At 38.4% G+C, this 15,869-nt stretch overlaps 1 protein-coding gene across 1 annotated transcript in view; it reads left to right on the top strand.

Moving 5' to 3' along the window:
• Positions 1 to 15,869, top strand: part of grik3 (glutamate ionotropic receptor kainate type subunit 3) — a 106,355-nt gene that overhangs the window by 63,216 nt on the left and 27,270 nt on the right. The window contains exons 5-9 of the mRNA XM_067600936.1: positions 2,205 to 2,258; positions 5,623 to 5,793; positions 7,969 to 8,112; positions 12,580 to 12,687; positions 14,966 to 15,079. Coding sequence (XP_067457037.1) covers positions 2,205 to 2,258; positions 5,623 to 5,793; positions 7,969 to 8,112; positions 12,580 to 12,687; positions 14,966 to 15,079 — 591 coding nt within the window. The remainder of the gene's footprint in view (positions 1 to 2,204; positions 2,259 to 5,622; positions 5,794 to 7,968; positions 8,113 to 12,579; positions 12,688 to 14,965; positions 15,080 to 15,869) is intronic.

The following is a 15,869-nucleotide window of genomic DNA, read 5'->3' as shown; positions in this document are numbered from 1 at the left end:
CACAAGAGTACAGATTGTGTAGGTGGCCTGATGCTGTATAGATGTCGGGAACAGGCTGGTGGATCCCCCCCCCCTCCGTTCAGTTTGCTGTCAGTTTCTGTTAACATGTTTACCAAATGCATCATCTCCTCCCAAGTTATTTAAATAACTCAATCCTCCCAAGTTATTGAGATCTAAAGTGACACATATCTGCTCATGGCCAGTCTGCACATCTCGCGCAAAGAAATCAGTGTCCTCTTGAGAGAAGAAGCGAGAGAGAGTTTTGAAGCGCAAAAATGCTCAAAACATTTCTCTTCCATGAGTAAACTGTAGTGGTGCACAAGGGTAATTGGTTTTGGGTGATGCCAAGAATAACACACCTACTGTGTTTGGTTACAAAATGACCAAAGGTTTAGTGCATCAGCATTGTGCAGCTTTGATTCCCTTTTGTGCACCATTGATCAGTTAAAAAAGAGCCCTAAATGTGCATCACAGAAAGATTATGTTACTCTAATACTCTAATATTGTACTGTATATGAGCTTGTAATTGAAAGGTTTGCTTTGTTATAAAATGCATTATACTCTGTGCAGATTGAATTCATAAAAATGCAGGATTATATATAACCCCATCACAATCATTTGATATAGATTAGGGCTGCAACTAATGGTAGTAATCATTATCAATCAATCAGCCAATTACTTTTTCAGTTAAGTGATAAATCATTCAGTCTGTAAAATGTCAGGGAATACAGAAAAATGCCCATTGTGTTCCAAGAGTCACACCTGACATATTCTTATTCGACCAACAGTCCAAGACACAAAGATATTCAGTTAATTATCATCTAAATGTAAGAAAACCACTAATAAAAGCAAAAAGTTGTACCTAAAAACAAAAAAGAATAATGAAAGTTTAAGTTCTTTTCTTCTTAAAAAATGACTTAAACCACTTTGTCACTACAGGCAGCAGTGACAAAATTTGTCAGCTACTGAACTAGAGTATCTAAGATGTGCAGACTAATTTACAGCTTTAAGAAAAGGTTGCCCCAGTCTAAGACAATGAATGGAAATTGGACACATTTAATTTAAGTGTAATGTGACTTTGATTGGTACTGCAGGTGCATGTGTGAGAAAGTGGATCAGAAGCTACTGTGTTTTTAAAAGACTTTAAATATCACATCTGAAGCATTGTATTATGCCCTTGAAATATTTCTTTTGTCATGCCCTGATTCTGAAAAAAAATACATTGAGTCCTATCTTCACTCTGACAAGCTCACCTGCTCTCAACGTACCTCTGTCAGGTTATATTCCCTCTTAGATTGGATGGGAGAAAATTGGAAGCATGTCTGTGGTGTTTTTAAAAAAAAGAAAAAAAACTCCCTTTGCCCTTTGTTGTCATGTGTTTTTTTAATTTGTGATGTGACCCTGCAGTTGGTGGAAACAGGCATTTCAGGGAGTTTACTAAAATAAGGGGTTGATGAAGAACAGAAATAAAACATAGTTCTGTGCTGACAGAATTATGTTGTATCATACTGTAAATTCATCCAGCAGCAATGGAGAGATTACTTTAATTAATGAAAAACCCCTACTTACAATACAAAACATGACACAAAGTTTCAATGTCATGCATTTGGCTTGATGTCTATAGACGGAGAAGTGAATTTGCCTCCACATAAGCACAACATCTTATTTACATAACCTTGGCTTTTCTTTTTTTTTCCACAACAGATGGTACAATTAAATGGGAAGCACAGCCGCCAGGGGAATGCGGGGCCTTTGAATGTAGATTGAGTGAAACAAGTGGCAGTGATGGAGTGTTCGGATATGAGGCAAATATTACAGAGCTCTTTTGATTGAAGGCTCTTTTCTCTGCTAGGATAATGTCCCATGCTCTGAGCCATTGCAAACCATTTAAATGCATAGAAAAAGCATCAAGTACTGTTGCTATTCTATAATTCTTTGGACCGCATATGGTGCAGAAATCCCAACAAGAGATACAGGAGGAACTTGCCCACAAAATGAACAGCATGTTAGTCAGTATGCTCATTAAAGCCTGGCTATTTTTTCTTTACTGATGAAAGTCTTTTCCTGCATCTCTTTAGCATTGTTTGTTCTGACTGTGCTATTGATTATAAAATGCTCTGACATTACAAAATGACTGCTTTCTCTACCCTGTCTCCATCCTTTCACACCTTTCTTTCCCATCCTCTGTCTCTGTATGCTTCCAGGCCCAGACCATGGGGATGATGACAGAGTATTACCACTATATCTTCACCACTCTGGTAATGTACCATGCTTGTTAATGCAAATAGAGTCTCGTTTGTTCTCATCTCCCCACTGCTTTAGTTTTTGATGAATAGTGGCTAATTGCCAATGGGGTTTGGATCCAGTCCATAATATCAATTTTGTTTGACAAGCCGGAAGCATAATGGAGTCTTCAGTGTGCTGTGGTAAACACTCTTCTTTATAGTAAAGTCAACAGGAGGCTTTGAGGTGGCAGTATAAAAAAGACAGCATAAGATTCAAAACTAAATGTGACTTCCAATTTTTAAAACGACTAAAATTGGTCTTCTGTGAGCTTTTAGAGGAAAAATAATTAAATTAAATGCCATATATTTTTAAAGCAGAAGTCATCAAAATGTGAACAAAATGGTAGCACTCCACCAGGAAAATTGAACACATGAAAATTCAAAACCTACTCCCAATTACTCCCAAATTTATTGACAGGGCTTTTAACAGAGTACACAGACTAGAGAACAGCCAAGTCTAAGTTGCTGAGTTCAGACAAAGGTTTGTTTACACAAATAAAAACAGGAATAAAACAGGGCTATATTTTAAATTATGATTTCAGTAATGAAGTGAGAAACAATGTTTACTTTTCATCTACATGTCAGTCTCCTAAATTACAAAATATATGTGTATATGCCTGTAATTTTTAAGCTCAAAAAATACGTCATCATTCTCCATTGGCCCATTTAAAGCATGTATGTGATATTATTCTACATTTTTCTTACAGTCACCAATTCGCATGAAAAGACTGATCTGCTTATCTGCTAACAGTATGCTGCATTGTACATATACATGTGTGTAGCCAAAGCCTGATATAGCTTATTCCTCTGTGCCATAGACTTCCAAAGTGAGCCACATCGTTGCACTGGTTGTTCCATTATAATGATACACATGGGTTTATCATAACGTGGTTTATTTTAAGTGGATCCCACATACATCATCCTGCTACTGTAAATACTTTCTAGCACACCAAATTGGTGTCTGAAAATATTCTGCAACAAATGTACTATTTTCATTTTGCATAATTTTTTAGACCTTTTTAAAACATAAATATATGGATGGACTCGGGGCTGAGTGCCAAAGACAAGCTGGGGAAGTCGTATTGTGAGACAAACTAACACATTTAACATCTTTTGGTGTTTCCATGAGGTTTGTTGACAATAAAAGATGTAGAATATGAGAAACATTATCCTTTAAAATCATAAATGATTCAGATTTGAACATGATTTTTTAAGCATCAGATGAGTTTAATGTAACTTGGGTATGTTACCGTTTCATTCCCATCTTGAGCATTTTAAGTTCTCATTCTTATAAAATGATCTCGTCTGACTAATACAAGCAGACCCAGCAGGGAGCCGCTGCTGCTCTTCAACTGAGATGCTCGCTATCTGGTGACAAACAGACTGAATGGAAATGAATACCAGCATGTTCTATGCTGTTCCTTTCACTCTCTGTTATTGTCTCTGTTTCTGCCTCTCTCATGCACACACACTCTCTGTCTCTACGGACTTGGCCAGTCTGGGGTGATAATGCGATATGACATAGAGGCCCAGGCACGATGTGTGTCATCTTTCACGCTCGACAGCGTGGCAATGACATTGTTCTGCCATGCATCATGTTTCTGTAGCATGTCTATCGCTTTAATAGGGAAATCCAAACCTCCTTTTTATTGCCAGTGTATTGGTTTATGTTTTTCAGTTTACCAGTTTCCAAGCAGACGGAACTGGAAAATATTTACTTAAGGATAAACTTTTATTTGATGTAATTCTTCTGCAACAACAGTATTTCTCACAAAGGCGGGCTATCCCTATGGAATCAGTGTGTTATTTATTGTGTGGTATCTATCTAAAGCTGAAATACACTTTCATATTGATAGACACACCATTAAGAAGATTGTACCTGGCCTCTTGATTTGATACAAATATGATGAATACTTGCATAGTATACATGGCAATAGAATTTCCTCTCGATAGTTTTCACTGATGTCTGTGTTTCATCTTCTGAGGTGAGGGGAATGCCGACTTATTAGAGCGTGAAAAGGCAACAGCAGAGTGGTATGGGGTAATAACTTCCTTGTCCTTTGAAATGAGTCTGTCATAGCTCCTGCCTTGCCATCCTACATTGCTATCTCTAAAAACCTAAAGCTGAAAACTTTATGTTTGCCACCTCCATCACACTTCTGTACACACTCAGAGAGAGAGAGAGAGAGCGAGAGAGATGCAGCATGCTCTTCGGGTAAAGATTTCAGTGTAATGCTGTTGTAGGATTATGTTGATTTTGTGTTATATGTGTACTTACAAGGCAGCACTGCAAAAAGTGAACTTATAATTGGAACAAGTTACTTTTCTGACATCCCAAAATGCTCCAACAGAAATGAGGAAGTCACAGAAGATGAATTGTATTTCTACAAACAATTATGTCCCAGTTAGTTTGTATTCTTAGCTTCAAAGCCAAGAAACTTGTAACCTGATCTACTTTACAGAGCATTTCTGAATGTCATATAGAACAATGGTGATTTACTTTGATCTCTGCTCATAAAAGAGAGTACTGTACTGCAGTGAGAAAGAAAAGAAAAAAAAAAGGAGAAATATTTCAGTGACTGGCGGCGACCGTTTTTAGTAAGTGTCTTACATGCTCTCATTCCCCCAGCGCTAAACCCACAGGGTGCTAATGAAATATCTATGTTCATCCAAATGTCTTTTCCAAGCCCCCTGGCCCATTCCGACACGACATGTGTCAACATGTGACTTCACACTTCAGCTACAATGGCTGCCCCAGAAATTACAGCGGCTTAAATTGAATTGCTTTTTGCTTAGATGTTGCCAAGGGAATGCAAGTGATGAATTATTAATATGATCCAACAGAACTGGTGTTTTTTTTCTTGTTTTTTTTTAATTTTTTTTGAGCTATAAACAAAAATTTGAATCTTCCCAAAATAAGACAATTGCACCTATAAAGATTCTTTTACATTAAGATAATTAAGAAAGACAAAATATATCTTAAGCTTTTGTTTGTGCATTATAATTTACAATTCCTCATTATGTAACTACAAGAAAATAACAATTTGTCATTTCTAAAAGGATTTGCGACTCAGCCACCAGAGCCTTTTTAGATTCCATTTATTACAGACACTGCTTCAGACACCATACTTAAATCTCCTGAGTTGACATTGAAAACTACAATATTTCTCCCTCCTTCCACTTTATTTGTTCTTAATATAGTATCTCTTTAATCAGATACTGCGTCATTCTCTTTTCATGTGAGGAGAAAGCATCCAGGATAAAACTTAACACAAAGATGCTTGGTGCCGGCAGACTAAATGAGAATCTATCCTTCATTACTGATGTCTCTCAAAAGGACCTGATGGCCATCGACTTGGAGCCGTATCGTTTCTGTGGTGTCAACATGACCGGCTTCCGCATCCTCAACGTGGATAATCCCCAGGTTGCGTCCATTGTGGAGAAATGGTCGATGGAAAGGCAGATTCCACCTAAACCTGATTCAGGCCTACTGGAGGGCATCATGACGGTATGTTTTATTACTTCTGTGTTATTCCATTTAAAGTCAGTCCTCAGAATGTCAATATAAAGCAACCACATCTATTTTATCTATTTATCATGTCTTTTGCCCAAGGTAAAAAAAAAAAAAGGTTTTAACCTTAAAAGTAGCCCATAAACTATTTTACCTAATAAATTAACATTATGACCATGCGCAATAACCACTTAGGTACACCATCTGATTTATTAGGAACAGCTCACTCCTCTAGGCTGTGGCTCATATAAATAAAAACCATATGAAGGATGTTGTCAGATCTGAATGGTTCAGCTAGTAAATGATAAATGGGAATGATGCATATTTTAGATTATTTTAAAAGTAGTATGACCGTTGGTGCCATACTGAGTGGTTCCAGCGTCTTATTAACAGTTTATATCCTGGGAGTTTGTGTAGCTCAGTGTCTCCTATTTATTCACTGCATCTTGTGGGCAAAATGTCTTGTGAGGTTAGAAGACGAAAAAAATCAGTCAAGCTTATACATAAAAGGTATGTAAATAACACTTTCATAAAACATTTAGGCATAGAAGGGGTCACAGAAAAGACAACCTGTCAAACTTTGAACCCAGTTTTCACTCACATTACTCAAGCAAAAAGCTGAAGCTACACAGAGCCGAGATCCCCTAACCCCAGTGAATTAAGAGGAGAAAAATGACGCCTGAAATATTTCTGGTTCTGTACTGGTGTGCTGATGGCAGGGTCAGATATCGGCAAGAACGGCACAAATTCATAGTTTTTTTTTTTTTTTTCCTCCCTTTTATGCTTTCAACTGTACAGACAGGGTGATATAATAGCATTGAGAACATTTATTAAGCCCTCTCATACCAATTATCCTTTGAATGCAGCAGTCTCCCTAAACATCGTTTCTGACCAGGTGCATCCCTCCATGGCCATTCTTGTTCAAATGGGTAGTTTATAATGGATAATGTGCTATTGTCTCAGTATGTTTCCAGGAAAATTATAGCAGCTTACTCCGATGGTCCACTCAGTCCATATATGAATGTGCTACCAAAACATCTGCTAACATTTTATTATGCCATCAGAACAGAAAAATCCTTACAGATGGCTTCCATTGTTGATGAATCCATACCTTCAAGCTGTTCTGGAGGACAATCCAGACTGTCACAGATTGTGTAGCTAGTTTTGTCAGTAACTCGGAATAAATACTGATTATAGTACAGGTATTGATGATAAACCAGAGTGCCAGAAATTGGTCCAATTTGCGTCATAGCATCGGAAATGAACAGCTGACTGATTTAGGCCTGACAAATTTTATTAATTATTGGAATTAAATTTAAAAAAAATTAAAAGGGAGCTCATTTACTTGAATCCTTTAATATATCATATAGCCAATAATGTGTAAATCCCATCCTTCATTACAAATAAAGAATCCCCCTCATAATCTCATGTAAATTAATGTAGCAAAGAAGAATTTTATTTCCATTTTTGCATGTTTATGTATTTTCATTTTGCTGTTTTATTATTTAGGAATAAACTTGCTGAAGGCACAATCTGTTGTCCAAATGCATAAATATCACAAAATCACCCCAACAAAAAAGACTAGAACCCACTTTCACTCTCAAAATTGTAAGGTGTTTTAGTATACTGACTAACAAAATACAGAAACTAAATCCAAAATAAGACCACTGTCTAACGTTCCTAACAATTACATCAGTAATGTAAACAAGACAAAATCAGGACTGTATACTGAAGTATTAGTTGAGAAACACATATGATGCTGATATGCCATTTATAATTTAAAATCTTCAATAATGTATGTGAATTTATCTTAAATTCATATACTGTAGTGGGAGTTTGAAACCTTCATGCAATACAATGGAGGATTAATTATTATTATACAGTATAGACAGTATTATATATCCAGAATTTGATCTGTAAATTTAATTAATGTACTGAAACGGCCTTAAAAAAAATCAAAAACTCAATCACTTTAAATACTAAAATTAAGTTTCAAAAAGATGACATGAGAACAAATGAGTGAGAAGTTAATTATTTTTCTTTCATTTTGGACCCTTTATCATAATTCCTTTGGATTCTCCTATATGAGTGTGAAGATGAGATTGAATGTGACCCAAGTATTTATGTCTTTCCACAGACATCAGCTGAAATAATGTTCACCCCTTATTCCAGACAGATGCGGCTCTGACCTATGATGCGGTCCACATTGTATCCGTCTCATATCAGCACGCACCACAGATGACTGTAAACTCGCTGCAGTGCCACCGCCACAAACCCTGGAGATTTGGAGGGCGCTTCATGAGTTTCATCAAAGAGGTGATGGGACACCTTTGGCCTGTTGCTATTTGATTTAAGTGTTATTTATATTAAAGCATACTGATTGAGTGGTGAACATGACGACAGGAGTGGAGTGAGGACCATGCAGTCATTTGGGACTTAGATATTTACCCAGCAAATCAATGATATCCACATACAAAGCAAACCAAGCCTTGACAGACACATCAAAGCACCGTTGTTGTCAGCTTTAAAAATTCCCTGTATTCATAACCTATTTTCCAGAAAGCACATACTGTAACCTTTTGAAAGCACAACTTGTGTAATCTGCTTTTATTTCATCTAACACAAGAGTCTGACAGTGCCTCAGAATACACAAACAAGCCTGTGCAAAATGGCAGATTAAGGGTTTGCAGAGATGCTACTATTTGTATCTTGATTTGTTCAACCAACAAAATCATTTGTATTTGTATTTGTCCAAGGTGTTGTGTAGAAATGATAAAAATGCTAGGAATTCCAGTAGTTTTCCCTCTTATTATTGCAATCATTACCATTATTGCAAAATGAAAGCTTTAGCTTCCTGGATGTATTTTACACAGGCATCCCACTTTAACCAGAACTGTCTTAGGTAACTGCCTAATAAATTTGCATATACCCACAGAGGTAAAAGAATGATGGCCACGAGGGGCTGTCCATATAAAATGGCAGAATCTCCTCCTCCAATTTTCTTAAGCAAAATGGATGACAACTTCTCCTCCCAATCCATGGTTAAGATAGTCTTTCCACACAGACTAGGCCTCCATGGTTGAACAAGTGTTTTATGTATCTAAGTGCATAAAACTGTGCAACCAGTTTTAGCAAGCTTGTTGGCCAGCACGGGCCTTCATTGTGGTGGCAGTGAGATAGAGTGGCTGTACATCTCCTGAACACTACTCACCCATCCAGAGCAAGACAGTATACTTGTCTATCAAGGTGCCACCATTTGCCTCTGCAGTCTCGTTCCCTTGTTGTCACACTAAAGAGGAAAATTGCAACCTCAATTGGGCTACACAGCCAGAGTAAGTCGTCATTGTGGCTGGGATGGCCACCTTCAAATGTCACATAAGTACAGCAGTCATACTGTACTATTGCCTTCCCTGCACTTTACCTCCAATGAGAGAGGCAAAGGATCAAAGAATAAGAAATACTACAGGTACAATGGAAGGTCCAGTCAGACTGGGGAGAGTGGGCTGGTGTGTGGCTCCTAATGTGGTGAAGAGAATGCAGGTAGACCCCAAACTCATGGTATGATAGCAAGACCCACTCTCCACACAGCCTTGGGTACAAGGATTTGAGGAGCAAGCCATGGGGTAACTTCAGTAGTAAGCAGGGGCAGAGTCAAGGCCCAAACTGAGAAAAAGTGTAACCTTTTGCCTCCCTAAAGTGCCACATTGAAAGAAAGTATGGGCAAGTTGGGAGTTTGAAGAATGTAGCCACAGCTTATCCTCCAAGGGTCTCCTTAACCAGCAGTCAGTGTCTCAGAGTCAAGCCTGATCTTCCGTACAGGCCCTCCATCTCCATTAATATTAAAAGACAGTGTTGGAATTGGACCCAAATGCTCAGCTCACTCTGGTGATCAGGGACCCTACAAAGAAAGTTGGCATGGGGCAGAATTTTTCCTACTCAACTGGTTTCCCTTCGCCTTCTGTTTAAGAGTAAGGACAGCAATCCATGTATGTGTATTCAGGACTTGCTTCATGTATGCGCACTGCACTAAAAAAGGGACTTATAAAACACTTGTGTCTTCAGTGCAATACACTGAGAACAGTGAGGTGTTGGCAAGTTTTCCAACTACTCTCTATTGTTTTATTAGGTGTGTGTCGTGTCTCTTCTCACCTTCTGCTAAAGCAGTCTCACTTGGCCAATCCGATAAGACAAGCTGCACACTGTGGCTTGCTTTTTGTGATCATGGCAGAATTGGGTACAGTTATCGTGCTTTGCTTCTTAAAACTATAGAGACTTGCTAGATAGAGAAGCCTCTGTTTAATAGCATGATTGTTACTGTAGCAATCATTTGTTCGATGAGCACAGGTGGGGCCCTATAACAAATTGTCCCTGCTACTCCTTTAGTTTCTGAGGACTTGTAAATGAGGAAGGGCGTCAGTGGTGAACTTCTAGGAAGCCGGTGCCTTGAGGGTTGAATCGGCTCACCCTGTTTAAGTGCATACAAGCAGATTTACAGTTTTTGGTTAAGCAAAAGTGAAGAGGTCAATCTTATAGAGCCCTGTTACAGAATTCTGCCATTGTCTATAAAACTAGCAACTAATTATTGTGAATGCTATGTAAATAGTGGTTGCTATCTGTACAAATATACAGCACCTTGGCTGAGAAAAGGCCATTGTTCTCCTTATAAAAACAATGTGACTGTTTTCAATCATTTCTACAATACCTAGAATTTATTGAGTAAAGTGAGTCCCATATTATACTCTTACTCATCTACACATCCCCAACTGGCACAAGATCCATGAATACTATGGTTTGTTTCTGAATTGTAGCAACAGTTTCTGCTTGTCTGCCAAACACACCATTGTATTGTGTGTGGTGTATAGGGTCATCCGAAACAATGAGCATTGTCAGCTGTCCTAACAAGCTGTACCATTAGCAGCTATGTTAGCGACTTGTAGTGATCATGACTAAAGCCAAGAAAATATGACATTGTTTTCCTCATACAAACATACTGTACAAACAACATAGTGTTTGGTTATAAAAACACTTACTTAGGTCTGATTTACGTTCGCCTCAAGACAGGCGCCTGACATGTTCTGAAGGTCGAATTGGCCCTTTGGACGTGATGTGGCTCAGGCATTTATGTCACTCTCTGAATGAGAGCTGTTTGAACATGCCACCCACCTTGGTGGCGATAGGCCAGATGGAATGAAGTATGAGGGGGTTCGAAAAAAAGGAGAGTGCCACAAATTTCTTCTTGAAGCTTCAATCTTCTCTCAACAAGTTCTGGCAAGCGACAGGGAGGAGATGAGAGAGTTATAGCCTGTAGGGTTCACACAGTTTGGATTTTAAATATCAGAAAAGTGCTGCTCTTTGACACAAAATGACAGACTACTATATTGTACCAAGACCTATTACTGACACTGATAGTTATTTAAATATCTGCTTTTGCAGTAAGAAAGACAAAAAGGTAAATAAAATAAAATACATCTTGGCACAGGGAATCAGCCGACAATGGCTTGGCATACAATACAAATGCTGAGACTAAACCAGACAAAATCAAGGACAATGACAATCAGAAAAGAATAGTTGGCTCCACCAGTGCTGAAATATGATACTTCTCTTTGCATAAGTGTGAGAAGAACAGGTGTGTAGCAGCAACTAGTGTGTGCGTTTGCTTGTGCACACGTGTGTTGAGGTGGCAGTTATCAGGGAATCGTAATAGGGGGCAGTTATGTGTTTTTCCCCCCTCATGGGGAATCAAGCAAAAGGAGATGGTTGTTAATTAACTCCGTAGTCTGAGAGGAGGGGGGGGGGTGCATTGGAGGCGTTGAAATGTAAAATGTAATTAAAAAAAGGAAATGCAGCCTGCCCAGTTTGTGTTTGTACTTTTGGTCTGTGGGTGTGTGTGTGGGTGTGAATTTACTCTCAGTGAAAGATAAAGGCTGTTGTGTGTGGCAGGTGCATGTGTGTGTGTTTTGTTGACTGCATTTCTCTGTGCTTCTTTGTTAAATATTGTTGACATGTTGTAATGTTTCCCAAATATTTTGCATGCATACATTCACAACAATGTGTGTGAGAAAATATTGGGTTCACAATATAAACCAATGCGATGTAACAAAACCATAAACTAGGGCCAGAACCTTAAGAGAATTAAATAAACATGCCCGACACAATCTAATGACACAATTGGGTATTGTAAGATTAAAAAATATACAATTTATTGCAGGATTATTGCATTGATTGTGTTATTATTGATTAGTATTGATTAGATTAGATTGTTCAGAGTGTTATGTGCAGTATTCTACATTACATTAATGATGTTCATATTTAAAGGTGCAGTGTGTAGAATTTAGTGGCATCTAGCAGAACGGACTTCGCATAAACGGAATATAATATTTCTAAGTGAATTTTAATTAGTGTATAATCATCTGAAAATAAGAACCGTTGTGTTTTCGTTACCTTAGAATGAGCCCTTTATATCTACATAGGGAGCAGGTCCTCTTCCATGGAGCCCGCCATGTTGCACCGCCATGTTTCTAAAGTAGCTCAGAATGGACAAACATTTTTCGTGAGTTTTGCAGCCACCGTAGGTTCTCCTACATGCTTGGAAGGGGAGGGCGAGGGTTGGTGTATTCAGTTGCTTGCAATCTGCAACCTCATCGCTAGATACCACTAAATCCTACACACTGGTTCTTTAATCATTTAGCAGATACTTTTGTCTAAAGCAACGTACAAATAACATTGGTAGAGTTGGTGTGAATTTGAATATGGGTATAAATATGTAGATATATTATTTTTCAGTCCCACTGGGATGGTTTGACGGGAAGACTGTCATTCAACAAGACAAGTGGGCTGCGTACAGATTTCGACCTGGACATCATCAGTCTGAAGGAGGATGGACTTGAAAAGGTAAGTTTTGCATAAAGCCATACTGTGTTCTCAAGGCATTCTTTGCTGTGATGCACTAAAAGCACAACAGGAACAAACACTAAATGTTATTGCATACAGCGTGCAATAAAGCAAAACTTCTATGATTCCATTAAAAGGATTTAATGGATTATTGATCTCAGAGATACATTTCAGATTTTCCTCTTGGCGTGGAACAGATAATGCAAAATTTGACAGTATCATTTACCTCCTAACAAGGAAGCAAATTGGCTGTTTCAACATAAGCATAAGTTAGTGGATCATAAAGCAAATTGGATTAGGGTACACATTAGGGTGTTAATTGCAGCCTCTCTTAATGATAATTTGAGGTGATGCCCAAAATGCTGTTTGGTGGTAATGAGCTGTATAAACATGTTTTACAAAAAAAGGAGGAAAAAAACTAACTAAAAGGTTGGTAATGTAGAACTTATTTTATTATACTAGAAGGCAAAGTACCCTCTGGACTATAACAGCCTTTCTCTACTAGAGAGCTTTCATACATTATGAATATATCAAATAGGGATAAGTCCCATTATGACTTCCTCAAGTACTCCCTAAAGGCTCAAGACTATATAATAGCTGGGGCTTTTCAGCTTGTAACCCTTCTGTTCAAGAACAGAGCTTGTAACACTGCTGCTTTGAAATGATTCTTCTCCCTTTCACTGGCATCTTGTCCTGTGTGTGCGGTCAATTAAGTTGAAGCACAGTCATCTTGCAAAAGTATTTGATGCCATATTAGCATCTTCTCATTGTGTCTCTGACAAATACGCTCCAGCGTGTTAATGTTGATCCAGAAGTCTGCTGCGGATTGCTGATTCTTTTTTTTTTTTTTTTTTCTTTCTTGTATATCCGTGGAATCGGCTTTAACAGTTTGAGCCTGTTAAGATGTGGATTTTTCTCAACTAATCCATTGTAATTGAATATTAGCCCAACTTTGAGCTCACACTGGAATTATGAGCAGGTTCGCAGAGTGCCACTTTCACTCAATGCATGTCCATGACACGAAAAAACTAAAAATAAATGTAATGCTCTGCATGTGGTTGCATGAGTAAATAACTTTTGAATCAAGTCTTTTGCTAATCATGTTTAATGAATTGAGCTAATTGTAATTGGGACAATTAGAAAGAATTTTGCAAAGCGGAAAGCATTCACAGATATTTTTAAATCTCTCTCCTGGAGTCCTCTTTGGTTGTGTGACAAGCTGTAACTAATGTTCTTTTCAAATTAGAGCATATGCCTCTCTCTGGATTAGGCAGGGAGGACATTAACAGACGTTTTTCATGCTTTTTTGTAGGGGGCTGTATGTCTTTAAATGGATCCACCTCAAGCACAAACCCCAGTGAATATTAAAAGCTGCGTCTGTGGTAATAGAGAAAGCGGGAAGGATGGGAGGAGGGTTTGGTGGAGGGCAAAAAGAGATTGTTACCGACAGCCACAGGACCATTTGTGCTAATGATATGTTCCAGAGTGTGTCTCTACAATATGCAGAGCTTTTTGCCTGAGGGCGTCTCGCATGTATAACTCCTTTTATTTGTTCAAATCTCTTGGCTTATCTTACTGAGACTGCAGTACAATGTAATCCATCTGGCAACCTCATGCTGTACCTTCATTCAAACCAACTGTAACTCTTTGAAATATTTTTTATTAATGTTTCTATTTGTTTTACCCTTATATTTCTTTTTCATGTTTACTCACAGCTCCAATATATCACTACATCATACAGCACCAATATATCACTACATCATACAGAATGTGATTTGTAATTGGTCTAATGTAAAATGTGCAAATTTAAATTTGTTTTTCTTGTCATTTGTTGAATTGAAGAGATAAACAGAAGCTGTAACCTTGATTTAAACATTTTATTGAGTCTACTGTATTTTCATTATTTTTGAGGGTACAGAAAATGTATCCCTATTTTTGGGTACCAAACTAAATTGATCACAATTTACAATATTTCTTGCAAAATTACCTGTTAGGTGCGTTATGTGAACTATTCATCAAATTCCAAATGCCAGTTTATTTTATTTTTCTGTCATGCTTGATTTTTCTAAAGGCATACACTACCTACTACTACTACCCGCTGCTTTCCAAAACACTCTGTCCTGCTGATATAAAGGTGACTCAGCCAATCATCTAATGCTGCTGGTGATGTGTTCAACGTGGCACTAATGTGGGAGACTGGTTGGCGGGGGATTCTGCTAGGGTCAAGGCCCACCAACAGACACAGAACACTTAGCTATACGCTTTTCATCTTCTGCAGGTGGGGAAGTGGAGTGTGTCGGGAGGTCTCAACATCACAGAAGCGCCGAAGCGAAAAGGGATGAACATCACCGATTCCCTAGCTAACCGCTCCCTCGTCATCACCACCATCCTGGTAGGTCACCTGTGTAGCTTGGCGTTAAAAAAAAAAAAAAAAAAGTCCTATCCTTCATGTCTCTTCAGTTTTATTCCAGATAACATCCGAAATTTAAGCTTTACAATGATGTCTTATTAAGCTCCTTCCAGCACAGGTATACAATCTAGAAATCATCGTTCATCAATCAGGAAGGAAGAGGTGTGCTGAGTTTACATTTCTCTGCGACTGTCATATGGCACAGTGTTTCCCCTATGTATATAATCCCCTATACAGTGTTTCCCCTTCAGCAGAGGTATACCGCAGCTGCAAAATTATGAGTGCTGCTGCTAAAATCTCACACTATCATTAATGTCAATGGGCTGTTAATGTTTTTCACTCGCGCACTGTGCAATACACCCTACATTATTGTGGAATTGTTTGGAGTCACCCTCCCTCTCTTCATTCTTCAAAGGACATCTACGTAAAAGGTACTCTTATAAGAGTGGCGTAGCTCCGTTAAGGAATAGGGCAGTGTGTAATGTGTGTGTGTGTGTGTGAGTAGTGAGTGTGTAGTTGAGGGAGTGCAGAGAGCAAGTTGCAGAAAAGTGGCGGTGAATGCGAGCAAAGCAGAGGAAAAGATTGGCAATAACTTGGCAACTGGCAGTAAATGTACAGTACAGGTTACAGTGTGTCAGTTAATAAATGCTGCTGCTTCTCATCGAAGGGGGTTAGCTCCGAAGTTAGTAACAATGCTTGACCAGCCTAACCTGACCAGGCTTAATTAAGGTGGACTGACCTTCAAGGTGGACCAGCAATTCTTATTTTAATG

The sequence above is a fragment of the Thunnus thynnus genome, chromosome 10 (assembly GCF_963924715.1).
Source record: "Thunnus thynnus chromosome 10, fThuThy2.1, whole genome shotgun sequence".
Lineage (NCBI taxonomy): Eukaryota > Metazoa > Chordata > Actinopteri > Scombriformes > Scombridae > Thunnus > Thunnus thynnus.
Note: the sequence above shows the minus strand (reverse complement) of the source record. Positions and strands in the feature narration are given on the sequence as shown.